Below are 27,271 nucleotides of genomic sequence, written 5' to 3'. Positions count from 1 at the left end.
GCATTAACTGGGGAGAGCAAGAGCAATTTTGCCTCCCTGTCCCCCTCATGGGGTGGAACATAAAAAGCATATGACTCTTATTCTTGACTTGAAAGAACTCCTTATGTTCTTGGGAACAAAGGAGGGATTTGGTCTGAGAGTAGCCCCACCGGTCATCATGAAGCAGCAAGCAGCCAGAGTGCACTGACAGAGCGGTTAGTTCACACACTCATTAGCTGAGGTCAGTGCAAGCAGCAAAGCTGTATTGGATGACAACGCCTTCAGAGAGGAGCGTCGCAGAGGATCAAAGGGATCCTTCACCAGGGTCTCCAGCACCAATGACACTTCCCATATTGGGGGAGGCATGCATCACTCTCCTGACTCCCTACAAGAACTGCTTCACCAGAGGGTGGGCTAAGACCAGTCTGCCAAAACCCTTGTGACAGGAAGAGATGGCTGCTACATTCATTTAATTATGGCCTGACAGCCGTTTATTCAACAGACACCACTAAAAGGAAAGGAAAGAGCCAACTGCACATGACAGAGGCCTGGAGCCTGGAGAGATTGACTCAGAGTGGGCAACACGCCTATCATACCCACCTCCTGAGACAGAGCTCCCCAAAACTGGGGAATGGTCCAGGGCTGGGCCGCCACTATTTTATGCATTACTGCATACCACAGGATCGAGTGATGACCTGGGGCTACCAGAATGACCACCAACTGCTCCTGACTCACTCTCTCCAACAGGGGAGGAATGAGACAGAGGGGCAAAAAGGTGTTAAGCAGCTTTCTTGGCCATGGCGCATGTGCAAATGCATCCACACCCAGGAGTGAATCGTCTTGTGGTGCCAGGGAGAACCATCTGCCTCCACTAGTTTCTGGACTGCCTCCGAGGTCCTAACAGCTGATTTCTCGGGAAAAGCCTTAAGATATGAAAGAATTGTGCCAAGTTTCATTGTCCGTCAGTGGAATAGTAATTTATCGGCTATCTGTGGTGTTTTCTCCCCTCCAGTAATGGAGCCTGGTTATGTGTTTGAGCAGAGCAGACAGATGTGTCCAGGTGTATTAAACATGCTTAATTGTGCCAAGTTTAATTTTTCGTCAGTGGAATAGTATTTTTACATCTGTCTGTGTAATAATAATAATAATGATAATGATAATAATACTACTACTAATAATAATAATAATAACTTTATTTATATAGCACCTTTTAAAACATACATTTACAAAGTGGTTCACAACAATAATAAAACAGTAATGCAAAACATACCTACACACATACATACATACATTATGTACCTACATATACATACATACATACATACCGACATGCTGCTGCCTATGGCTATACATACATGTATAGTTTCCTCCGCTATCCTAATGGAGTCTGGTTACAGGCCTGTTGCTTTAGTTTCAGCTAAGTTTTATCTTAGTATCTTGATTTCGTTTAAAGGGATGATGTGTTAATGTGGTGAACATGTTTTCATGCTTATGTTATTTATGACATAAAGATCTCCCCACACGGTTTTGTTTTGGTGCATGCTGCCACCTACTGAAGTAGGCTATAGGAATGTCTGTCTGTCTGTCTGTCTGTCTGTACACATAGCCTAGCTTGACATTAACTTGTTTTATTTTTAATGTTTGCAGATGACTAAGACAGGAAAACCAGACAGTTACTGGAAGGACATCTGTATAAAATATGCCCAGGGCAAATTCCATTTCTCAACTGGCAAACGGCCAGGGGCCAAGAAATGGAAAAAGGCCTTGGAGAAAAAAAAAGATGCTTGCCCCCTGCAGAGCCATACAAAGGATCTGTTTGGGAGAAGCCTCCGGTGCTCTTGTGGGTTCCACAAGGTAGGTGAAATTATTTACTAAGTCATGATGAGTCACTGTAGCAGGTGGATTTATTTATTGAACAATATATATCTGCACAATTCTGGAGAAAACTAGTAGTGTAGGATTCTTAGTTGCATGTAGCATGGCCCTCTTTTTGTACTCCCCCCCCTAGCCAGCAGATCTGTCATCAGGCGCTAGCTCCAGTGAGGCAGGAGAAGTAGAGACGGAGGCAGGGCGAGTCCGAGTCGGCACGGAGGTAGGGAGAGGAGACACAGAGACAGGGAGAGGAGACACGGAGGCAGGGAGAGGAGACACAGAGACAAGGAGAGGAGACACGGAGGCAGGGGGAGTCCGAATCGGCGCGGAGGTAGGGAGAGGAGGCACGGAGACAGGGAGAGGAGACACGGAGACAAGGAGAGGAGACAAGGAGAGGAGACACGGAGGCAGGGGGAGTCCGAGACAACACAGAGGCAGGGAGAGGAGACACAGAGGCAGGAGCATCAGTGGCAGGACAGGGAGTGCAGTGCTATAAGTGCAACAAGCTTGTGGAGGGAGAAAAATTCTCCGAACACCTTTCTGACCACCATACGGAGGAGATGTGTGACACCTGTGGGGCCAAGGTGCAGGGTACTGTTGGTCTTTTGAACCACATACAACTGGCTCACTATTCAGCATTCATCATGCCATCACCGCAGAAACCAACGCCATCACCGCACAAGCCAACACTACTACCACCGAAGCCAACGCCATCTCTGCTCCCTCCTTCAAGTAGCTCTGCCACGCCACACCACACTTCAACTCCACTTAAACCAACTTCAATTAATTGGAAAGGTTTTCTTCCTGAATAATTTCGTAGAGTGATCCAGGAAGCGGATCAGGTGTGGACTGCAAAGTGCCTGTATGAGCCTACAGGCCAGCTGAAATACAAAATCAAGGCATACTGGTTTCACCCACCACTGGAGCCCAAACCATCTCCTCCTGAGCCTGGGTGGTACTACTGGCAGAGGATGTTCATCTGGGCACCAATGAGGATGTGGGGGATTCCATTTAAATGCCCACAATGTTCCTGGAAAATGAACAGCTCTGGGATCTACAGAAAGGTCAGGGAGGTGATTGATGTGGATAGCCGCTATTACCTCGTGGGAGGGGACTATCCACGATGCAGAAAGTGCTCTCAGCCGGTCTGCCCATGGAGCCAGGATATGCTCTCCCAGCTGGATGTGGCACACAGGAGCCTGTTCCCCGCTGTCCTCACAACACAGCTGGCTCTGGACAGGAAATGTATGACTTTCCTGAAGCCGAGGACCAATGGTAACAGCTCCTCCTACCTCCAGTCTGTGATAGAGGAAGCGCACAGCGAGGAGTGGGCACGTCAGACCATCCTCTACCTCTCGGACTGTGAGCGCCATATGAAGATGGCTACCTTCATCCCCTCTGCAGCTGGCCATATTCCTCCACCACCCTTCAGGCCCCTTCCACTTGCCCAATGGTTTGAGACGGTCCACTCCAAAGACATCCTCAGCCATCTGGATGAGATGAAAGGGTGATCACCTCTACCTATGGTAGAATTCTTAAGATGTATTCAACAAAGATGGTTAGGGTTTCAACAGTAAAAAATATAGGAAATAGAACATGTATAATTACAACAAAACAAGAAATGGGTTTACTTCTTAGTGGGGCAATGTCGGGGACAGTGCTGCATGGATGACAAACATCGGCAACGAGTTTGGCCAGGTTCTGAACTCTGTTCTGATGACGGGTGAAGGTGCAGGGTTGGAAGAGTTGTGCCAAGGCATCGTCACTTGCTACAAGAATGCTGGTCAAGCTGAAACTGAGGTCATCTATGTCAACCAGGACTGCTGCAGCCAGTCAGGTGGGTGAAAATTGCTTCTTCATCAAATATACGTGAGCTTTGGATGTTAATTGTGTTGTAAAAATGTTTTGGTGATGGTAATGTATACTAAAACTAACTGTCACGGGACAACCTGAGCACAGCTTCCATTTCATGCGACGCTTTAACTGCGGCCTCACTACAGAACACCACCCTCTGTATGGTATCTTTTGCACCAAGCTTTCCTCCTGCATCTTCAAATGGGACCAGGAGGTGTGCAACGCCTGAAGGAGGCCAAGAGAGTGGAGTGGAAGAGCAGCCACAGCGGACACGGTCCCACTGAGGAACAGCTCATGGCCACCATCAGCCCAGGGGAACTGAAGAGGCACTGCAGAAGGAGGACGCCTGGAGTGACGGAGATACGGAGCATGATTTCAGGGCTGCTGGAATCAATGTGGGAGCTGACAGACACCACAGGGCTGCGTCTGGTGAGCCATGACAGCATGCGCCACGTGTGGGAGGTGCAGCAGAAGCACCTGGAGTGCCTCCAAGACCCTGCAGGTGTTGCACTGTACACGAAGGTGGGGACACTCCAGAAGGACGGCAAAGAGCTGGACATCCTTAGGTGTGGTAGGGGGTCCTCCTCCCTGGAGAGTTTTCACCGACACCAGTGTGCTTTCATTCCAGGTACATTCGCATCATCATCAACATATTGTATGTCTTTTTTTTAATGTACTTTTCTATGTTATGACAGAGAATGTGTTGTAATTATTCAAAATAACACAATTACCACTGTCGGGTATTCATATGTATTCACTTTACAATAATGGTTGACTGAACAGAGTATTTTGTTTCTTAGGCTGGCGGTGCAATGCAGTGCACATGCAAATGTACATGCTGGAGGGAGCATCAAGGTGGAACATTGGCCGGTCCAAGGAGGCAGTAGCTGTGGAGGGGGCCTCAACCCTCAGAACCTTCGATGTCCGATTGATGTCTCACCTCAACAACATGAGCCAGCAGGTCCATGGTTGTGCTCTGGTTCCAGAGTTCACCCCACCCGGGAAACCTACTGGTAAGAGAGATCTCAGAGCAACACTGGTAGACTAGAGTATTACATCCCCTCCTCCTCTTTTTCTTAGGCACCCCCCTACTCAGAGGACATGCATTTCTTGGGTGCGAAGATTGTGCTATACATGTAGGAGATGGATGTGTGTATGTATGTCCTTTCCTCATCTTTGTGTTTATACTAGGGGTGTAAAGATTCATCGATTACATCGATGCATCGATTTATTTTCCTACAATCTAACTGCATCGATAGAGCCTTGGCAAGTTGTCCCTCACTGATGACGATATCGCTGTGAAATCGATTTACAAGGTCAAAAATCGATTGTATCGATTATTAAGCATTTGTGCGTTGTATTTAAGCACGACAACGTTATATACATATTATATACGTATTTTTATCACTTCTAATCGTAAAGTTGCTCAATTCGCTTCACTCTCCCTGAGTGTGACGTCATCGGCATGTGCCGGTAGTGCCGACTCAAAACAAAACGAAGCATGGCTAACAGCAAAGAGGAGGCGGACGAGCTGGAGATTTTCAAGCCGAATTTGAAGTTGAGTGTGTGGAAACACTTTGGTTTCTGCGAAAAAGGAGGTGTTCTGGACAAGTTGGTGGCTGTCTGTTGAATGTGTACTGACTGAGTAAAATGACAGAGAAGAAGCAGGGAAAACTACTGTCCATTCAACCTGATAGGTAAGGTTGCACTTTATTTTTGTATATGATTGTACTCCTTTTATACTGAGTAAAATGACAGAAGTAGCAGGGAAACCTACTGTCCATTCAACCTAATAGGTTGCACTTTATTTTTGTGTATTATTGTACTCCTCTTATACTGATTGAAAATTACAAGAGAAGTAGCAGGGAAACCTACTGTTCTGTTGTAATTCAGCCTGGAGGAATGTTGATCACACTTTTTTTGTCTTTTGATCAGCAGGTTCTGAACTTGTGATAATTATAGTATTTAATAAAAGGTGAATGTTTTTGCCATTAATCGTTGTTTACTTATTTACATCCAAAATTAATTAATCCCTGATTCTCTTTCAAATAAAAACTCCCCTGCACTGTCCACAGTTTTCAGGTATGTATTTCACAGTCACACTGGTTCAGTTTTTGGCAAAACAAAAAAAGTTACTGAATCGATTTCTAGCCCTTGAATCGAATCGAATCGTATCGTTCTAGATGAGCCAAATATCGTTCTTGAATCGAATCGGAACCATGGAAAATGATATGAATTGAATCGTTGTAAAAATGAATCGTTACACCCCTAGTTTATACTGGTTACAGGGGAGCGCATTGCTGTGGAGTATCTATTGGCCCAGAAAAACAGAGGTGACCTGCTTGCTCCAAAGCAGATGCCTGAAATCCCCTCGCAGGTGCTTGAGGAGGACAAGGATGAGCCAGATGCCACTGTGTGCATGCCAGGTGATCTTGGGGCTGGTGATCCCTGGGATGAGGGGGAGCCTGATGCTACTCTCTGCCAGTCAGCTGAGCTTGGGGCTGGTGATCCTGATCCTCCAAGTGCTGTGGAAGACCAGGTGTTGTTGGAGGGTGAAACTGAACCCGGACCCCTCGTCACAGAGGTCAATAACACTTTCTGTAACACCTTACTCAAAAACATAATATTTAACTGAAGTAAATCTGGTTACATTTTAATAAGATAAATGAATGTAAAATCAGCATTGCTCACATAATTAGAAACAAGAGTGTACATTTATTTGCTTGGTTTTTCTTTTTTTCACTTATCACTTTTCAGACCAGCCAATGTGACTCAAGAGGCGTTGTGGGATGGGAGGCAGTTGATGCCCTGGCAGCCTACCTAGTTGGCTTGAACCACACAATCACCGCCTCGTCAGCCAAGGAGGAGGCGGACATAGTCCACCTGTACACAGCTCTCCATGCCATGGACAAGGCACTTTCAAGGTACAAAATAGTAATTATTTTGTACACCATAATTAAACAAACATTCTATGGAACGAATGAAGCATATGGATGTCTTTCACCGTTTAGGTACACCCAGAAGGCTAAGAAGAAAGGACGTGCATCAGGAGGACCGTGGAGAGCACCCAGGAAGCCGAGTGGCTCTGCTCCTGGACAGCAGGCGGCAGAGAGGTGCTTGACCACAATTTGTTATCATTTTGGTTCAATACAAATCATTGAATAACAGACAGCACTTGTCATTGTGAAAAGCATTTATTAGGTGCAAATTATTTTATTGCAATCCCTGTTGACATTGTCACCTGGTTCTTCATGACTTTACATCCTTGTTCACAGTCCAGATCATATCATCTTTCTCTCCCACAGACTATACATGACTCACGGCCAAGCAGCCCAGGACCCTGAAGTACACAGGGTTAGTGAGTGTGTTTTCCTCAGACTTGCCAAAAAGTTTGAGCAAGCACGCAACAGGCCAAAGGACACAAAGGGAAAAACCATGCCCATCTCTCAGCCCATTGTCAGCATCTACAGCTACATGAAACAGCTGCTGGACAGCAGGGTTGTCCTGGACCAGACCAACTTGGTTCTGGTGCCGGTTAACAACACCACCAGTCTCTTTATGGTGAGTGTTATTTCGTTTACCTTTCCCATACAGTCAAGACAGTATATAAAGATTTAACCTCAAGAAAAACCTCCACTTGCATGCTTTTAGAAAATATGTAATAACCTTAGGGGGATAGGCTCACATGTATAAAATAATGAATGTTTGTCTTGTAGGCTGCTTAGGAGGGATAAGAGGAAGGACAGGGACATGCTGCTGCAAGGCACTGTACTTCCCAAACAGTTGCACCTGACCAAGGAGTCACTCCCTGCAGTGAACACACTTCTGGCTGCCCCTGTGCAGCATGCACATGAAGCGATGACATTTGAGGAGCCTGAAAACCACGAGGGGGAGGCTTCCCCCCCCCAGTGTGCTCTAGCGGCAAACAGGCCTGTGTTCTATCTGCCATTTCCACCTCACGAGTTCCATCCACCTCCCCCATTCCCTCCACAATTTGGGCCAGCTCCTCCTTACCAGCAAGCTCCTCCATTTCAATAAGCTCCTCCGTTTCAACAAGCTCCTCTGTTCCAGTAAGCTCCTTCTTACCAGCAAGCTCCTTCTTACCGGAAAGCTCCTCCGTTCCAGCAAGCGTGCCTTCCACCTCAGCCAAGGCAACGTGCCTGGAGACTGCATAAAGCTGCCCAGGATGATAAGGAGCTAGTGGCTAGGGGCGAACCACCACAGAAAAGGCTGGCAAAGGAACACTATCACTACACCTGCAAGGAGTGTGGCCTGGAAAAAAATAAAAGGACTGGACACAGTCACGGCAGTGAGTGTGAGTGTCATCCATTGAATGTGATTTTCAAAACTAAAGCCAGAATTACTTGCAGAATCATTTTACATTTATTCACAAAACCCAACACTCTTTGTCTCAACCAAAGATTTTTGAAAAGTATTTTCTTTGCTCAATTTGGAATTTGTTTTATTCACTTGTGCTGCACAGATGTACTGTGCTAGTCTCTCAAATAATTGAGTTTACCAAAAAAAGGAAGGGAAACATGATGGGAGAGTTATTTACCGTTTACAGTTATACACCATTAATACACTGTTTTGGTGCATGCTGCCATCTACAGTAGGCTATAGGAATGTCCAAAGCGCTGTGGTACATTGGGATGTTGCCACAGCATAGGTTCGAATCCCGCAAGAGACATGAAAATAAAAGTGATGATATACCTTGCAATAAGTGCAGAAGTGTGTGTAAACAATGTTGAGAAGAGAGTAGAGAAAAAATGGATATAGTGTACGTTTTCCTCCTTTTTTCTCCTTTTCTTTTTCCCTCTCTCTCCCCAAGAGAGGCGTAAGAGGCAGTCCTAAGGTATAAATCTTTAAGTTTTCCCCTTGCTTGGGGTCTTTCTTCAGTCTGACCGCTCGTGTGCTGATTGACCTTTTCTTTGCAAAGAAAATAAAAACCTTGTCGGCCGGCAGAAGTCTCTATTTAATTATTCACCAGCAGCAGAGAATTTCCACAACAATTTGGTGTCAGAAGTGGGATCCCTCGAGCGATCGTCTGGGACGGAGCGCAGACAGTGACAGGCCATCCTGGAAGGAAAAAGATTTCCTGCCTCTGTTGGGAATAGAATGATTTTATATGTTTTACTATAAGTTGTGTTTCACTATATAAGTTTTAGATGTGTAAACAATGAGAATACTGAGATGATTTCAGCTGATCTGAAAGTGTTTGCTTTGCAGAAGTGGAGAAGTACAGGAGAGGAAAAGACATGAAGTCTGAGGAGCACATACTGCAATGTTTAGATAATTAGTTTCATATATGGTAAAAAGAATAGAAAGTGATGTACAGATGGTAAGGTACAGCACGTGTAGGGAGTTGTGTTGTTCTCTTGTCTTTCAAAACAGGAACCACGCCCCCACCGCCAGCGGGAAGGAGTCAGATTAACACGAGGCAGGGGCGTGGTGTGGTGAAGGAAGAAGTGGAACTGCCAGTGAGAAGAGGACAACGCCTTGCGTGCACAATGACACTCTGTTACGCTCAAATATACTGGGTCAGGGAAAGGACAGGAGGTCAGACTTCATGAACTGACACACCTTTGTTGTTCGTCAGGGACGTGAAGTTGAGACCCACAGCTCTGTAATTTTATTCCTTTACTGCTTAATAAACTACATTAACTGAGACCGAATATCTTCTCATATTGCTTCATTAAAGAACACGCAGGACTGAGCTCACACATAGCACACTGGAGAGTAGGATGAGCCCCTAGTCCATCAATTGGTGACCCCGACGTGATGAAGGCGGAGGAGTAACGGGATAAAAGACATTCAACAGCGGAGGACAGCAGTATCATAACAACACTTGCCACGGCCTAAAAAGAAGGTAAGCAGACGCCTGTTTTATCGAAGTTCTGCAATTGGAAACACTAAAACTTGTGTTGTCATTGTACTAAAGTCTCCTAGTCTAAAATGTAAAGGAATAAAATTAAAACAAAACACAAAAGTGAAATGCCCTGGGGCAGAGGGTGAAAGGCCCTGGAGCAAATCATAAATTTGACTCCTAAATACAAAACATAGTCAACACCTCGACAGGACAGGGTGAAAGGCCCTGGAGCAAATCATAAATTTGACTCCTAAATATGAAACATAGTCGGGTGTAAGGCCCTGGAGCAAATCATAAATTTGACTCCTAAATATGAAACATAGTCGGGTGAAAAGCCCTGAGATTAGATTTTCCATCTAATCTCTAAAAAAGAAAAAGATGAGTGTCCGGAGGTGGATAAGCTCGGGGGGGAACCCATAAGGTTGCTCCTTGGACAGCTGAGAATATAGTCTGAAGACACGGGTTGTCTGAGGTTGAAAGACCTTTGTGTAGATTGTTACAACACAAAAAAGAGGTTACAGAGTTCTGCGGGCAGGGGAGCGTTTTCCATGTGATCCCTAACACTGAATACTATCGCTCATGTTGAGACATCTATTCAATGGTCCGCAGAACCACCCTGATATTGGGAGTGTAAATAAATAAGTCTTTTAAGAGGATATTGTTTTGTGGGTGGCTTACCGACAACCAGCTATTTTACGGGGCGAGAGAGTTGTGTAGAGTCTATTAGAGGTGACTCAAATTCCTGCTCTCTCAGTGCCTGAGCGGTGGTCGTGTTCTGTGGGGAAGAACAAGAGGAAGCTGTGTAATTTTGCCTTAAGATAGAAGCCGATTGTCGCCGAGCCATAGGCATCCCGCACCCTCCTAGGAGAGTGGTGTAGAAGCTTGGATGTGTCGGCCTGCAACTGGTGGAACTTAAGCAGCGAAATCACAGCGATAAAAGGGGAATAATAAGCCCGCGTGGACTGCAATGTAGAGCGGTCACGTGGCAGAAAGCATTGTGTACAGTTTTGTTTTTTGAATAATAAGCCCGCGTGGACTGCACTGTAGAGCGGTCACGTGGCACAAAGCATTGTGTACAGTTTTGTTTTGTTTTTGTTTTTTATTGTGTGCAGCAGTACCTTACTGGTAGAAACAAGTCAGAGCGGAAGAGGGACAGAGAAACGTGATGATCGGCGAATTCGACAGGGACTGTCGCGAGCAGGGAGGCTGCCCTCCCATGCTGGTAAAAACTCAGTTTAGGGAAATTAGAAAACAGTTGTTGTCAGGAGTAGAGGATAAGCGGAGACAGGAAGTTGGTAGGGAGTTTGATGAGCTGTGGAAGGCATTACAGGCACAAGGTGAGTTGCCTGGGGATGATGAGGAGGGAAACGTCACAAAGAAATTGCAGGCTGCAGAAGTAAAAGCACAAAATGATTTGGAAGAACATGCTAAAAAGGAGAATGAACCTAAATTTATAAAGAGAAAATGGAAAAATCAGAAAGAAATGAAGGAGCGCAAACAAGCTCTGCTCCATCAGATGGCAGTTACAGCCATGGCCTATTGGAAAAACACAGACAAAAGTCACAAAAAACAAAACAAAGATAAGCAACCTCTGTCTGCTCCTGCACCGGATCCAGACTCACCCCCACCAGAGCCCACCTCTAATAGGTTGTATCCTGAGCTACCCCAAACACCCACAGCTCCAATTCCCCCACCATATTCAGGGAAGAATATGCAAATGCCAATGTTGATGATTAAAGACGGTGTGCTTAATACAGATGTGATAGGGGAAGAAGAGTATGTGAGGGCCAAAGAGGAAGTGATGAAGGAAATAAGACAGGGAATAGTACAGGTGGAGGCATTGAGACAGGACGTGATGAGTATTGTGGCGGGCGCGCAGAATGTGCATCAGGAGACTCTGAGATCCGTAGACAGGAGTAGGGACATGCAGGATGATGTGCGCAGCATAGAGAGCAGAGACAACAAGAGAAGCATGAAACAGAGCCCTCTTTCCTCCAGCACCCCTAAAGTGGAAGCAACGGAGGAGGAGCCGAGGCCACTAGCAGAGGCAGTGTTTCAGTTGAGGGCACAAAGAGAGGGGTCAGATAGAAGCAACAGAGAAAGGAGAAATGTGGAAAGGATAGAAGAACCAGAGGAGTGTTCTAAGATAGAGAAGATGGAGGATGAGGAAAGTCAAGGATGGTCAGGGTCAGACTCTGAGGGCGACTATGTTACGAGGGCTGTAAGACTAACAGGAATAATGAAGTCAATGCCACACAGTGCTGCGAGCTCACGTTCAGGTCGTCCACGTTCTCCTTATAATCTCCGACAAAATAAGAACAAGCCAAAAACATTCGCCATGCCACTCCTGGAAAAGACCCCAGGAGGAGGAGAGGCATACCAACCCTTCTCCTTTACGGATATGCACTGCATCCTGGATAAGATGCCCCCGCCTTTAGAGGGAGGAGGCCCCTGGATGGAGCGTTTCTGTAAACAAACCATGGGTCACAAATTAGCATTAGGGGACTGGAGAGCGCTACTGGGACAACAGCTCTCCAGCTGGGATTTAACTGCACTTGAGACGTTGGCAAAAACAGTTAATTTAGCGGATAAAGAGCCATTCGCCCACCATGCCACTGCTATCGGTCGGGCCATGCGACAACAGTTTCCCATTCCATCTGGCACCATGCACACGCTCACGTTCCACATCAAACCTGACAAAAACGCCGCAACATTCCTTAGCAGATGTAAGAACACATGGGTAGATGTGGCTGGAGTACACCCAGGGTCTTGTGACCTACAAACCACCCTGTTCAGAAAGGCCGTGTTAGACGGACTGCCCACGAAGGTAAAAGAATCATTAGAGAACAACCCTGACCTTCCTGGCTGTTCCACTGAACAGCGGGTGAAATACCTCACACACCACATGAAAAGACACAGAGCTAAGCAGGCGGAAGAGAAGGAAAACACAGACTCAGCACAGGTTCGGCTGCTCAAACTTCAATTGGAGGATGGACGTCGTAAAACGAACGATGTGAAAAAAGACAAAAAATCAACCAATCAAATGGTTCAGCAGCCTCAGCCATCACCCACAGTTACCCCAGATCTTTTTCCAACCCCTGAGTGGGTAGACCCTCGCCCTCCCCATTGGAGCGGCTCCCGAGGTGGTACAGGAAGATTCAGAGGCAGGGGGGGAAATCGTGGCGGCCCAAGAGGGGGTCAGGGCGATGGGGGGTGCTTCCATTGTGGAGACCTGTCGCATTGGCAGGAACGCTGTCCACACCAGACCTGCTCATGTAATGCTGACCCCGAGTGGTTGGAGGACAGGATGCACTGGATGCGAGGCAGGCAGCTCAGACCTCCCAGGGGTGGCGGAAACAGAACTCCCAGGGGCAGATATCAGGGACCGCACAGGGGAGGTTATCAAGATTATGTGCATCAAGCACCCAATGCCACTGTCGCCCCACAGGGTCAATATCCTCTGATGACCTGGAAAGATTCCCAAGGATATTGACGGGGCCCAAGAACCCCTACACGGGAGGGGATGGCAGACCCCTACCTGCGACTGAAAGTACTGAATCAAGAACTGCCTTTCATATTAGACACGGGGGCACGGTATTCCACATTAAACCTCCCTGTGTCTGCTACTCACATGTCATCATCAGCGGTTGAATTAACTGGGTTCTCGGGTCAATCAGAAAATCTGCCACTCACAAAACCACTCACCACTACCATACTCCAAGCAGATCAAACATTTCCACACACATTTGTTTCCTCAATGGCATGTTCTGTTAACCTTTTGGGCAGAGATGTGTTATTAAAGTGTGGAGCCTCCATCCTGTGCAGCCCGGACGGACTGATAGTGACATTCCCAAACGGGTACACTGTGAACTGCTCATTATCAATTGTACATTCATCTTCACAAATGTTGTTATCTGCAGACACATCCCCCACAGCTGAAGGACAGTGGGCAGATATCTAATGGGGCCTCCTCGAGCCAAACACCACAGCAACTCCTGGGATCTGCGCTCTCTATCAGTCATGGTGCCCTTGGGTTCAGTCATTAAATCCCTACACCCCTCCTCCTGATCCCTTCCATGTAATACTCTATTATGATAGAAAAGGGGATGAGATGTATCAGCAGGCATTTTATAATGAAATTGAAGGTAACAGGTGGGATATACAGTCGTCCTGTATACTGGTGGGTAATGAGGAAGTGGCTGCAGGTGTTGACCTCGCTTCAGAACTGCAACAGTGGTATGAAGGAGAGGAAGAAGCCTCCCCTCACATATCTCTGGCAATCCATGCAAAACATCAGGCAAAAGACTTGGGCCCTATGTGTAAGAGGTTAATGCAACTCACTGATTGGATCCGCACCCAAATTCCTCAGGTGGATTTCTCACCCTCTGGGAAAGCATATCGCATCAGGCAGGGAGCTACAGACAAGGCGATCCTGGAACACCGACAGATAGAGAGGTTTCATGGTAGGGAAAAGACTGACCATCCAGACGCAGAACACATGTTACACACACTTCCTGACTCTCTCTGGTCTTCTGGGCCCACCGATGTGGGCTACTGTGCACAGGTCACCCCCATTACATTCGATTTAAATGACTGGACACCAATTTGGCAGAATCAATATTGTCACAAGCCAGCGGCTGAGGCTGGTATTGCAGATACTATAGAGGGTCTGTTACAGGCTGGAGTGTTGGAGGCCTCAAACTCCAGCTGGAACACACCCATTCTTTCTGTAGAGAAACAATGCAGGCAAATATCGCATGACGCATGATCTCAGATGCATTAATGCAGTAATCTCCACGCCCACAGTACCAGTGCCAAACCCATACACCGCCATGTCTAGCCTGTCACCAGAACATACGTGGTTTTCCTGTATAGACCTTGCTAACGCCTTTTTCTGCCTACCTCTTGCGCCGCCCCTTCGCGACATTTTCTCATTCACTCATCGCGGTAGTCAGCTATGTTACACCCGCCTTCCACAGGGTTTCATCCTGTCACCTGGTCTTTTCAATCAGGTTCTCAAACAGCAGCTGGTTGTGGTAATCCAGTATGTTGATGACATCCTCTTGGCCGCACCCGATCCCTCCACCTGCCTAGAGGCCACACGCTCTGTCTTACTACGCCTACACCACACAGGGTTCAAAGTCTCTAAAACCAAGCTACAATGCTGTAGGCAGCAGGTCTCGTTCCTGGGTCGCATAGTGTCGGCTAAGGGCAAGGCTGTGTCCCCGTCACACAGAGAATCGATTCTGCATCACCCAAAACCACACACCGTGAAAGACATGTTGTCATTTTTGGGCCTCATAGGGTACAGCAAGCACTATGTGGCCTCTTATGGCGAATTAACCCATCCTTTGCGTGCCATGGTTAACGCACAGGGCATGCGCAATCTTACTGCTCCCCTGGTGTGGACCACTGACGCTGAAACCTCCTTTATCTCCCTCAAACAGGCACTCTCTACTGTTACTGATCTAGCCATCCCCGACTACAACCTACCGTTTTTTCTTGACATTTCTGAAAAGGCACACACCACCTCTGGTGTGCTTTTTCAGAAAAAAGGGGGAGGCAGACAGGTGCTGATGTATGCAAGCATATCCTTAGACCCAACCGAGGATAGACACCCACCGTGCACACGACATGCAGCAGGAGTGGCAAAAATTTTGCAGAAAATAGCACACATAGTGATGGGACACGCACTGACTGTACTAACAACGCACAGCATAGTGGCATATGTAAACTCAGCGGCATTTACTATGACATCACTCAGACAGACGAGGCTGGAAAAGATCTTAAATGCACCACACATAACATTCACACATGAAGGTGTAAACATGGCAGATAACATGGGAGAGGGCGAGCCACACAGATGTGAGGAAAAGGTGCAGAAAGACACCAGGGTGAGAGAAGATTTGCAGGCGAAGCCCCTGACTAACGCAGAGGAAACACTGTTCACAGACGGATGCTGTTTCAGGCATCCAACTGTGGGACTGAAAGCAGCATATGCAGTGGTGAGACAGACAGAAACAGGGTTTGAGGAAGTCCTCACGGAAAGGGTGACAGAGAAAGAGTCCTCGCAGTTGGCTAAGCTCCAGGCAATGCTTGCAGCTCTAGAATGGTCAGAAGGGAAGAGAGTGAACATCTACACAGACTCTGCATATGTTGTAGGAGCAATCCATGTGGAAATGACACAGTGGATCAGATCTGTTTTTTTAACAGCAGCAAAAAACCCCATTAAACACAAAAAAGATATGAAGAGGCTACAGGAGGCAGTGATGACGCCAGCACAGGTAGCAGTCATTAAGTGTAAGGGCCATGATAAAGCAGGGACAGCTATTGCTAGGGGAAATGAGGCTGCAGACATGGCAGCCAAGAGAAAGGCAGGATATAATCAACAGTATATCATGCTACAAACAGAGAAAACAGTACATGATCTCCTGCCACCATGTGATGTAAATATGTTAATAGCAGAGCAGCAGAAAGCTTCTCCACAGGAGCTTACAGTCTGGAAAGAGAGAGGAGCAGTGAGAACAGAGGGTCTGTGGAGGTCTCCGGACGGAAGACCAGTGTTACCCCCAGGGCTGATGAGGTCAGTCCTCCAGGAGGCTCACGGGATGACTCATTGTGGAAAGATGCAAATGGTGCGAGGTCTCACTCATTGGTGGCACCCTTTTCTGTCAGCCATGATTGAGAATCACATCAGAGAATGTAAAATATGTACAGAATATAATGTCAGACCCACAGTGAAACCACACCAAGGGAAATTTCCTCTCCCTAAACTCCCAGGTCAAGAGGCCATTACTGACTACACATATGATAGAAAGAGCGGGAGGACACAGGTACCTTCTGGTGGCGGTGGATGCATACACCGGCTGGCCAGAAGCCATACCTGCCAAATCAGAGGATGCAAAGACAGTAATCAAATTTCTGATAAATCAATATATCCCCAGGCACGGGTTCCCCAAACGAATCAGATCTGATAACGGAACTCACTTTAAAAACAAAGACCTACAGCAGGTAGAGAAGGAATTGGGGCTAAAACACACATTTGGCACAGTCTATCATCCTCAGTCACAGGGCAAGGTGAAAAGGATGAATCAGTCTATTAAGGGAAAAATAGGCAAAATCTGTGCTCAGACTAAAATGAGCTGGGTAGATGCTCTACCCCTAGCTCTATTGTCAATCAGGAGCTCAGTGAACTCATTGACAGGGTTCACGCCACATGAACTAAAAACAGGACACCAGTTCCCGGGACCGGGAGCTGGGATCCAAACTTCAGAAGAGCTTTCAGCTTTCTCCAAACAGGTGACCACAGCTCGGGAGGGAGCAGAAGGGAAAGACCCCCAAACATCAGAGTGGGTCCTGCTCAAGGTGATCAAACGAAAGTGGTCAGAGCCAAGGTGGACGGGTCCCTACAAAGTCGTGGAACGGACGTCCCACGCCGTCAAACTACAGGGAAAAGGTGACACACGGTATCACTGGAGTCAGTGTGCAGTGGCAGAGACACCTGCCCGAACACTGGAGGACATAAGAGACACTAAAGATTAAAGAAAAAAAAACACACAGCTTACTCACACAGACATTTATTCATTTAGCTTAGCATAAGTGCAGAAGAGATATCCTGTGATCAATGTGAAGGTTTGAAGCTCCTTTGAAGCAACACTTTGCCCAGAGTACATTTGAGTAATATAAAGCCAGGATACAAGAAAGACTCGCTTGCAGCACCTCTATACTCCATATTTACTCTTATATTTTACACGTTTATATTTACCTTTTTGCAATACAAAATTAAGAGATGAAATTGTTGGGATTAGAACCACGCCACCATAAGTGGTGTGTGTTGGGAGTTGTTGTGCTAACCTGTGTTATTGTTTTTCCTCTGTTGTATTATGAGTCTTCCCTCAGAGACAAAGCCGTAGAACCACCACGAAACTGAACCAGGAGAAACGCACCAGGGAGTGGAACGTCAGACTCCTGCATAGCTAAGTATGGTGGAGTAGAATTGACATACATCATGGGGCAAAGTACAGGGTTCCAGTTTGACTTGTGCTCCGTAATAAACTGTAAAGGAAAGGATACAAATTGGAGGGGGTATGACGTGTACATATGCGAATTCTCATGGGGAGGGCCCACACACAATCCGTGGTGTGGAAGATGGAGAGATGTGATGACGTATTCTGGGCTTTGGGACCCACCACCATATAGGGTAGGAGGACAGGACGTTGGGAAAAAGATAAAGGTACAGAGGCAGCAGCTTCAGCCTCTCCAAGGCTCCCATAAGCAGAATCCAGTATTGCTAAGCGTGTATAATCTCATAACAAACCCATGGTCAAACTCAATTAGGCACCACACCAATTGCGGAGATCACACCAACAACACAATGTATTTGGTGTTGGGAGTGGACCACAGTGGCACAGATACCATGGGACTAATTAAACTAACCTTATTGAATCCTCCCACTCCTAATACCACTGTATCCCCAGGTAATGCAACCAAGACGCCTGAACCCCAACAGAACACAGGCGTGATAAACATTGACTACTCTAAATTGACCCGCAGTGACGTAGTCAGATTGGACACAGGCTATGGAGACAAAAACCTATGGTTAGACTGGGTGGCGGTGACAGCGGAATCCATGAACATGTCAAATTGCATTGTATGCTCATCCGCTAGACCTACGCTGTTCACCACTCCAGCCCCTTTGTATCCTGACACAGACCCTACTGGTTTTAACTGTATGATAAATATGACCATGTATCCTGATCCTGCTAATTGTACCACTCTGAGTTCTCTGCTTCTATCCATAAAGAATCACACCATCCCACCAACGTTTAGTCCCAGAATCGCCAATTACACTTGTTTCCATAGGAACCTCTCCACCGGGGTAGTAACTGATATGGGACAGATGCAAGCTGACTGGTGCCAGAGAACACTGAATGTGAGTACGTGGCAGAACGCCTGCAGCATGGTTCAGGCTAGAGGGGACCTGTTCTGGTACTGTGGAGATAAGACCCTCCACTTGTCCCTGCCATCCTCCTGGGTTGGTACGTGTGCACTGGTCCGACTGGCTGTACCCCTGGTCCTGTTAGGGATGAGGGATGCCCAGACCAACTCAGGTAGACAGAAAAGAAATGCATTTGATATGAGCCAGGGAACAACCACGTATATGGACGCCATAGGTGTTCCTCGCGGGGTCCCAGACCAGTACAAATTGGCTGACCAAGTGGCCGCTGGTTTTGAAAACATACCCATACTAGCTGCACTGTTTCCCATCACCCCTAACAAAAATGTGGACAGAATTAATTATGTGCATTACAATGTTCTTAGACTGGCCAACAGCACTAGGGACGCAGTCGGGGGACTCTCTGAACAACTGGCAGCCACCTCCCTGATGACAGTACAGAACCGAATTGCGTTAGACATGCTTTTGGCGGAGAAAGGGGGTGTCTGCTCTGTGTTCCAGGGCCTCTGCTGCACCTTCATCCCAAATAACACAATGCATGAACACTCAGGCACTGATAAACCCCTGGGTGGTATCTTCGAGAAGTGGTTCGGTAAGTGGAAAGATTTAGTGGTATCGGTATTCTTGTCAATGGTGGGAATGCTCGCGGTGTTAGCATTATGTGGTTGTTGTTGTATCCCATGTATCTGGTCCCTCTGTGAAAGAATCATAGTGTCAGCTGTGGAGAGAAAACATCTACAGCCCCCACCATATCAGATCACTCAAATGGAGACGGCCACCCTGTTAGGAGGGCCGCCTACTGATTCAGATTCGGACTCAGACTCAGGAGAAGACAAGGTGTGAGTGGTCTCATGTGTATGAGACCAAAAGGGGGAGTTATAACTTTTTGTTTCAAAAGAAACAAAAAGTGCAGTAATCACAAGACCTAAAAAGGGGGACCTGGATACACTGAGACTGAAAAAAGTGGCCTCAGTCCTATGAGGCCAAAAGGGACTGTTGGGAATAGAATGATTTTATGTGTTTTACTATAAGTTGTGTTTCACTATATAAGTTTTAGATGTGTGAACAATGAGAATACTGAGATGATTTCAGCTGATCTGAATATGTTTGCTTAGGAAGAGACATGAAGTCTGAGGAGCACATACCGCAATGCTTAGATAATTAGTTTCATATATGGTAAAAAGAATAGAAAGTGATGTACAGATGGTAAGGTACAGCACGTGTAGGGAGTTGTGTTGTTCTCTTGTCTTTCAAAACAGGAACCATGCCCCCACCGCCAGCGGGAAGGAGTCAGATTAACATGAGGCAGGGGCGTGGTGTGGTGAAGGAGGAAGTGGAACTGCCAATGAGAAGAGGACAACGCCTTGCGTGCACAATGACACTCTGTTACGCTCAAATATACTGGGTCAGGGAAAGGACAGGAGGTCAGACTTCGTGAACTGACACACCTTTGTTGTTCGTCAGGGACGTGAAGTTGAGACCCACAGCTCTGTAATTTTATTCCTTTACTGCTTAATAAACTACATTAACTGAGACCGAATATCTTCTCCTATTGCTTCATTAAAGAACACGCAGGACTGAGCTCACACATAGCACACTGGAGAGTAGGATGAGCCCCTAGTCCATCACCTCCAACCTCAAATCCTCTTCTGAGCAGGGAGGACTGACCACAGACTTCCCAGATTGTTGCCGCTGGGATTCCATGAACGCAATTCAGCAAAATTCATCTGGTGAGCACTGAAATATTGACATTTAAATTATTATTATTTTTTTAAATGGGTTTTTTAATTTGGCATAACATTTCCATTTCTCATATTATCCACAATTGACCGGCTTTTGTCGCTTGTAGCCTAAACGAAGCGACCGGCTTTTGTTGCTTGTAGCCTAAACGAAGCGACCTGCTTTTGTCTCTTGTAGCGTAAACGAAGTGACCTGTTTTTTTTATCACTTGTGGCCATAACAAAGTGATCCTTACAGAGACATCTGTATTGTAATAGTCGTGCACGACCTCCACATTTGGAATGGGGAGATTTCTGTCAAGGTTGGACCTCCGGAGGGGCCTATTGTGGATGTTATGAGAATAGAAGGAAATATGGGGATAAAAGTCTAAAATATTTAAATGTCTGGACAGCTGAGTTTGGATTCCCAATAGGGGGATCTGTCAGTTTAAAAAACATATCAATATTAGAAGAAAAACTGAAGGGAAAAGAACAAGAAATGAGAAGGAAAAAAAAAAATTAGAAATTATGGAAGGTCAAAAAGAATGTTTACAGATGTGGAAAGGAGAAGCAGAGACACGAAGTAGGAAAACAATGCAGAAACAGGCTTCCTTCCCTGGGTCTACCTCCTCTGTGGTAGTATAGGTAAGGTAAAGGAGGTTGTTCGGTTAGTGTGGGGAGCAGTGAGACCTGGCATTAGGGGAGTGTCTCTGGGACGCCAGAGATCACTGTCTAGCCTCCTGGAGGTGTCGTGGGACTAACTAGACGAAACACCGGTGAAAGGAGGTTCCCACCCGATGACCCCAAAGACATGTTAGTTATCACTGCTCACGGGTCTGTATAGTTAAGCCTTGCCATAATAGCTTATCGTAGGGCTTAGGAGGATTATTCACTGAGTGCTGATCCCCTTTTTTTTTTTTTTTTATTAGAGCACAAACTTCTTGTGTTTATTTGAATTCAGAACTAGCCCAGCTAGTGACTGCTGTGAATAGGGCAGCTGACAACAAGGGAAAGACCATGTGACCGCTTGGAAAGACAGCTGACAGGAGGGAAAAGACCCCAGCGGTGCTGGCATGGGTTAGCAACCCATGGTAGCAGTGGTGAGGCCTAGCAGCCTTATTACAACCAAAATTAGCTACAGCCAACATATGGAAAATACCCCAAGAGTCAGCGAGAGCAGGGGTGGAAGATGACTCACAGGTGGATTACACGGTAACAGACATTGGAAAGGACACGACTATGACTTGGACCGGTGACTCAGTGAAGGATAGGGGCACGGACCTATCCACCAGTGCTAGAATTAGCAGCACTCAGGGCAAGGTGAGCACATCTGTAGAGGGCAAAAGTAGCATAGTTGAGAACAAGATGCTTCAGGTTTGTCCTTGCGGCTGGCAGAAAGTAACATCAGTGAAAGGCCTCAGAACTCATCAGGGAAAGAAGAAGTGTGTGGCAAAGAAAGGGCAGAGTAGCCGCATTGATCAGTACTTCCTAAGAAGTCAGTCGAGTCAGTCGGATGAAGTCCAGCGGCAGGTAGAAAACCACAGTTCGCAGGATATCAGTAACGCTGCCACTGAGGAGGAGGGGGTAGTAAGAGAGGATGCAGGTGACACTGAGGCCAGTATGCTAGCCAGAGAAAGAACCATGGAGCAAAAGGTTAGAGTTAGATGGCCTAGAGCAAATGACAGTAAAGAATGGGAGATAGTTAATAGAGACTTGTCAGTAATCTTGAGCAGGCTTAGAGGAAATGCAGTACAAAGGTTAGAAAAGATGGGAGATATAATGTATTCATATGGTGTAGAGAGGTTTGGGGTGCATGAGAGAAAGAGGAGTGAGAGGGTACAGTCAGGTAAGTCTAGGCGGCAGAGAGAAATAGAGAAGTTAGTCAAGGAAAGGAGACAGTTAAGAAAGCAGTGGAAAAAGGCTACAGAAGAAGAAAGGGAGGGAATTAAGGTGTTGCAAGAGGAGTTGAGAAGCAGGCTAGCAGTTCTTAGAAGGGCGGAGCATCTCAGGAAAAAGAGGAGGAAGAAGGAATATGCTAGGACAGGTTTTTTCAGGGACCCTTTTAAGTTTGTTAAAGGATTGTTCAGCCAGGAAAAGGGAGGGCAGCTTAAAGCAGAAAGGTTAGAGGTTGAAGAATATTTGAGAAACACGTATTCAGATTTGGGGAAGAATAGGATAGTAGGTTTCCCACCTGATATCCCTCCATTAGGAGGGATAGAGCATGAGATGGATGTCAGGCCACCTAGGTGGAAGGAAGTTCAGGAGGTGGTCAGGCGTGCAAAGGCTTCTTCGGCCCCAGGGCCTAATGGAGTCCCCTACCGGGTTTATAAAAGTGCGCCTGATACCCTTAAATTTTTGTGGAAACAGCTAAGAATAGTTTGGGAAAAACAAATTATACCAAGAGCATGGCGTAGGGCAGGGGGTGTCCTCATTCCTAAGGAGAAGGAGTCTGTGGACCTTAGCCAGTTCCGGATGATTTCTCTCTTGAATGTGGAGGGGAAGATTTTCTTTAGTGTAGTAGCGCAGAGACTAGCTAGCTACTTAGAAAGGAATAGCTTAATAGATACCATGGTCCAGAAGGCAGGAATACCAGGTTTTTCAGGGTGTTTAGAGCATACTAGCATGATCTGGCACCAGATTCAGGCAGCGAAGATTAACAAAAGGGACCTACATGTAATATTTTTAGATCTTGCAAATGCGTTTGGTTCAGTACCGCACAGCCTCATTTGGAGTGCGTTTGACTACTTCAGAGTGCCACAGGTAGTTGTTAACTTGGTGAAAGCATATTTTCAGGATATTAGGTTGTGTCTAAGTACAGCAGGTTTCACAACAGGTTGGCAGAGGCTAGAAATAGGCATCATGGCAGGGTGTACAATTTCTCCATTAGCATTTACTATGGCAATGGAAGTAATCATCAGGGCTTCTAAGTGGGTGGTAGGTGGGGAGAGATGGCAGAATGGGTTGCATCTTCCACCAGTTAGGGCTTACATGGATGACATGACACTGGTGACCACAACAATGCCATGTACAAAAAGGCTACTAGAGAAGGTAAATAAGAACCTCAAGAGGGCCAGCATGAAAATCAAGCCTAGTAAATCTAGAAGCATCTCGATATGTAGAGGGAAGTTAAGTGATAGGAAGTTTGTCATAGATGATGAGGACATCCCAACAATTAGGGAAAAGTCAGTAAAGAGCTTAGGTAGGTGGTACAATGTAGAGTTGAATGATAAGGAACAGGTGGTGAAATTTATAAAAGATGTGGCTGAAGGATTGGATAGAATAGATAAATCAGAACTTCCAGGAAAGTTGAAGTTGTGGTGTTTGCAATTTGGGCTATATCCTAGGTTAATGTGGCCATTGTTAATTTATGAAATTCCAATATCTGTTGTGGAGAGAATTGAAAGGTCGGTTAGCTCCTACATTAGGAAGTGGTTGGGCGCTCCTAGGTGCCTAAGTAGTGTTGCATTGTATGGAAAAGGGATACTTCAGCTGCCAGTATCTAGTTTAACAGAGGAATTTAAATGTACCAAGGTCAGGACAGAGCTCTTGTTATCTGGGAGTAAGGAGGTGGTAGTTAGGAGTGTGGTTCCAAATCCAACCAAGGGGAGGAAGTGGAACCCAAGATCGGCAGTTCAGGAGGCAGAGGCAGCTCTTAGACATGCAGAGATTGTAGGTAATGTTCAGTTTGGCCGGGGAGGCCTGGGGCTTGGCTCAGGTAAACCGGTATGGAATACAGCAGGCCTCAAAGATAAAAGAAAGCTGGTTGTAGAACAGATACGCAGACAGGAAGAGATAGTAAGGGGTGCAAAGGTAGTGGCCCAGGCTAAACAGGGACAGTGGTTGAATTGGGAAAGTGTAGAGAAGAGGAAGCTTAGTTGGAGGGACCTGTGGAGTATGGAGGAGAATCGTATTAGATTCCTGGTAGGGGCTACATACGATGTCTTACCAACCCCCCAGAACCTAAAACTGTGGGTAAATGAGGACCCATCATGCCCATTGTGTTCACGTACCGCAACCTTAAAGCATATTTTGTCAGGCTGTAAAGTTAGCTTGTCACAAGGCCGATATACATGGCGACATAATCAGGTGTTGAAATGTTTAGCTGCAGGCATCGAAGGGAAACGAAGACAGGTGAATTCAGAAGGTGTTAAGGATAGGGGCTTAGTAATTCAGTTTGTCCGTGAGGGAGAGAAATACAGAAGGGATAAGTTAGTGAGGAGGCAAGGGTGTGGCCGCCTAGAAGGTGCTTGTGATTGGGAAATGCAAGTAGATTTAGGGGGAAAGCTTGTTGTTCCTCAGGAAATAGTCTGTACCAGGCAGAGGCCTGACTTAGTGTTGTGGTCAGTGAGTCAACAGATAGTTTATTTCATTGAGCTGACAGTTCCTTGGGAAGACTCAGTGGAAGAAGCCTATGAAAGAAAAAAGCTTAGATATGCAGACTTAGGAGCAGAAGCTGAGCAGCGAGGATGGAAGACTAGGATTTGTCCAGTGGAAGTGGGGTGTAGGGGATTCATAGCAAGATCAACTGTCTCACTCCTGGGGGAACTCGGAGTGCGGGGACAGAGTTTGAGGAAGACAGTGAGGGAAATGTCAGATGAGCAGGGCCAGCAGGGGGAACTACTAAGCAGGGCACATAACTCCTTGAGATCAGGTGGAGAGATCCACTTCCTGTCAGGAGAAATCCATGTAGATGAAGTATTTAAGTGTGGGAGTGGCCCATTTTGTTTGAGGCCATGCGGCAAGGTGAGTGTGCTTGCTGATCCTGTAAGTCCAGTTAGCTCCTTTAACTTTATCTTATATTGTAGTTATGCTATGTAGTGTGTGAAATAGAGTATGGTGAATGTGACAGGAAAGCTAGTATCAGCATTGCTTCTGCCTGGAGCTCGCATGTATGGAGCCTGGGTTTGGTTGAAGATGGCAGTGCTGTTTGGGCTGAGAAAGCCATGTGTAAGTAAGAAGGAAATCCAGGAAGAGGAAGATTATTTAAGTGTGGGAGTGGCCTATTTGAATCCATTTTGTTTGAGACCATGCTGCAAAGTGAGTGTGTTTGCTGATCCTGTGAGTTCATTTATCTCCTTTAACTTTAGCTTACATTGTAGTTATGCTATGTAGCATGTGAAATAGAGTATGGTGAATGTGCTAGTAAAGGTAGTATCAGCATTGCTTCTGCCTGGAGCTCGCATAAACGGAGCCTGGGCTTGGTTGAAGGTGGCAGTGCTGTTTGGGCTGAGATCACTGTCCAGCCTCCTGGAGGTGTCATTGTTGTGAGGGCTCGTCCTGGGGAGGTAGACTGTACAGCCTAACCCGGCGGGGGAGTGTGATAGCCTAACAAGGCTTCCTTCCCTGGGTCTACCTCCTCTGTGGTAGTATAGGTAAGGTAAAGGAGGTTGTTCAGTTAGTGTGGGGAGCAGTGAGACCTGGCATTAGGGGAGTGTCTCTGGGACGCCAGAGATCACTGTCTAGCCTCCTGGAGGTGTCGTGGGACTAACTAGACGAAACACCGGTGAAAGGAGGTTCCCACCCGATGACCCCAAAGACATGTTAGTTATCACTGCTCACGGGTCTGTATAGTTAAGCCTTGCCATAATAGCTTATCGTAGGGCTTAGGAGGATTATTCACTGAGTGCTGATCCCTTTTTTTTTTTTTTTTTTATTAGAGCACAAACTTCTTGTGTTTATTTGAATTCAACTACTCTTTTCATGTGAAAAACCAATGAAAAGCAAAATTCACACACGCAAAGAACACCAGACTCGCAGATCTCCTCTTCTTTGTTTCCACAGTTGGCGGCTTTGAAGCTGGATCCAGATCTCAACGGCAACCCACCATTTCGTCCTTCATTCAACACCTACAGTGGCCTTCAACTACCTGATGAGTCAAGCAATTCTCCAGATGTGCGGCAAATTCATCTCTTGAATTGTTTCTTAAATGGACTAAAACCGGACATTGCCTCAGCTGTTAAAAGTTCCTGCATCGGTTGGAATGATACACGCCTGTCCGAACTTCGCAGACACGCCATACATGCCCATGACCAAATACTCTCTAAGATAAAGAAAAAAAAGAAGAGACAACACAGAAGGAGCTTCACATGGCAGCAATAACCATGTATAACACAGTCTGAGAACATGGACAACCAGGTCATGAACATAGAGGGAAAGAACGTGGCCGACACAAGAACTGGGGAAGAAAACCTCCAAGAGATATCTGTTTCCTCTGTGGCCAACGTGGACATTGGAGACGTGATTGCCACAGAAATACCTCATCAACCTCAGTAGACAAGTTGGACTGAAAATGGTTGGGAGCTATCGGAGAGAGATGGACTCCTGCTGACAAGCCAAACCAACTTGTGGGGCCAGAAGAAGGTACTGCACCACACACACACACACACACACACACACACACACACACACACACACACACACATACTGAGCAGATTAATACACAAGCTATTGAGAGTTCAGACAATAGATTTGCTCTAACATATGTTCAGTACACATCTGATCATTTCAAGTTTCTGCAGCATACATTGACCATCACAGAACAAAATGTTGTATTCTTAGTTGACTCAGGAGCCACACATTCTGTGATAAAAGCTTTAGAATTCACTAAGAAACCAACATTAAGTGAAGATTATGTGTACTCTGTTGGTTCATCAGGTCAAACAATTATAGAAAACATTACTATCCCACTCAAATGTGCGGATGAGTCAAATACAAGCTCCAAACATGCATTCTTGCTCTCTGAAGTCTGTCCCATTAACCTGATGGGCAGGGACTTGATGTGCAAATTAGGCATTTGTCTGATCTCAACCCCAGAAGGTGTCAAAGTTCACAGACTATCTGATCTGGAACCAAATTTTTCACACTCCTTTGTCCACCACACCCCAAACCTGAGATATGCATATCAGTGGAAACTGCAACCAACAACAACCTCTGAGCTTGTTACAGAAGCTAGGAAAACAGTTTTAACAGCTTCAACAGATTTTATGACACCAGAGGACCTACACTGCACCTCTCATGTGTCAC

General features: G+C 46.3%; 2 protein-coding genes and 1 long non-coding RNA gene across 3 annotated transcripts in view; 2 read left to right on the top strand and 1 right to left on the bottom strand.

The window, feature by feature from the left end:
- Positions 1-27,271, bottom strand: part of sorcs2 (sortilin-related VPS10 domain containing receptor 2) — a 1,194,681-nt gene that overhangs the window by 480,287 nt on the left and 687,123 nt on the right. The window lies entirely within an intron of this gene.
- On the top strand, positions 6,425-7,170 carry LOC144459715 (uncharacterized). The gene is made up of 3 exons (XR_013488538.1): positions 6,425-6,629; positions 6,717-6,818; positions 7,011-7,170. It is a non-coding gene; the product is annotated as an uncharacterized LOC144459715 (long non-coding RNA).
- LOC144459951 (syncytin-A-like) lies at positions 16,865-27,125 on the top strand. The gene is made up of 2 exons (XM_078164817.1): positions 16,865-17,549; positions 18,437-27,125. The coding sequence occupies exon 2, from the start codon at positions 18,465-18,467 to the stop codon at positions 19,371-19,373; it is 909 nt and encodes a 302-aa protein (XP_078020943.1). The 5' UTR covers positions 16,865-17,549; positions 18,437-18,464; the 3' UTR covers positions 19,374-27,125.

This window comes from Epinephelus lanceolatus, chromosome 22 (genome assembly GCF_041903045.1).
Source record: "Epinephelus lanceolatus isolate andai-2023 chromosome 22, ASM4190304v1, whole genome shotgun sequence".
NCBI classification, from domain to species: Eukaryota; Metazoa; Chordata; class Actinopteri; order Perciformes; family Serranidae; genus Epinephelus; species Epinephelus lanceolatus.
This window is presented reverse-complemented; position numbering and strand designations above follow the sequence as displayed.

What these genes read in the sequence shown, in the direction of transcription:
- LOC144459951 (XM_078164817.1), top strand. Translation starts at nt 18,465, where the DNA reads ATGGGACAGATGCAAGCTGACTGGTGCCAGAGAACACTGAATGTGAGT.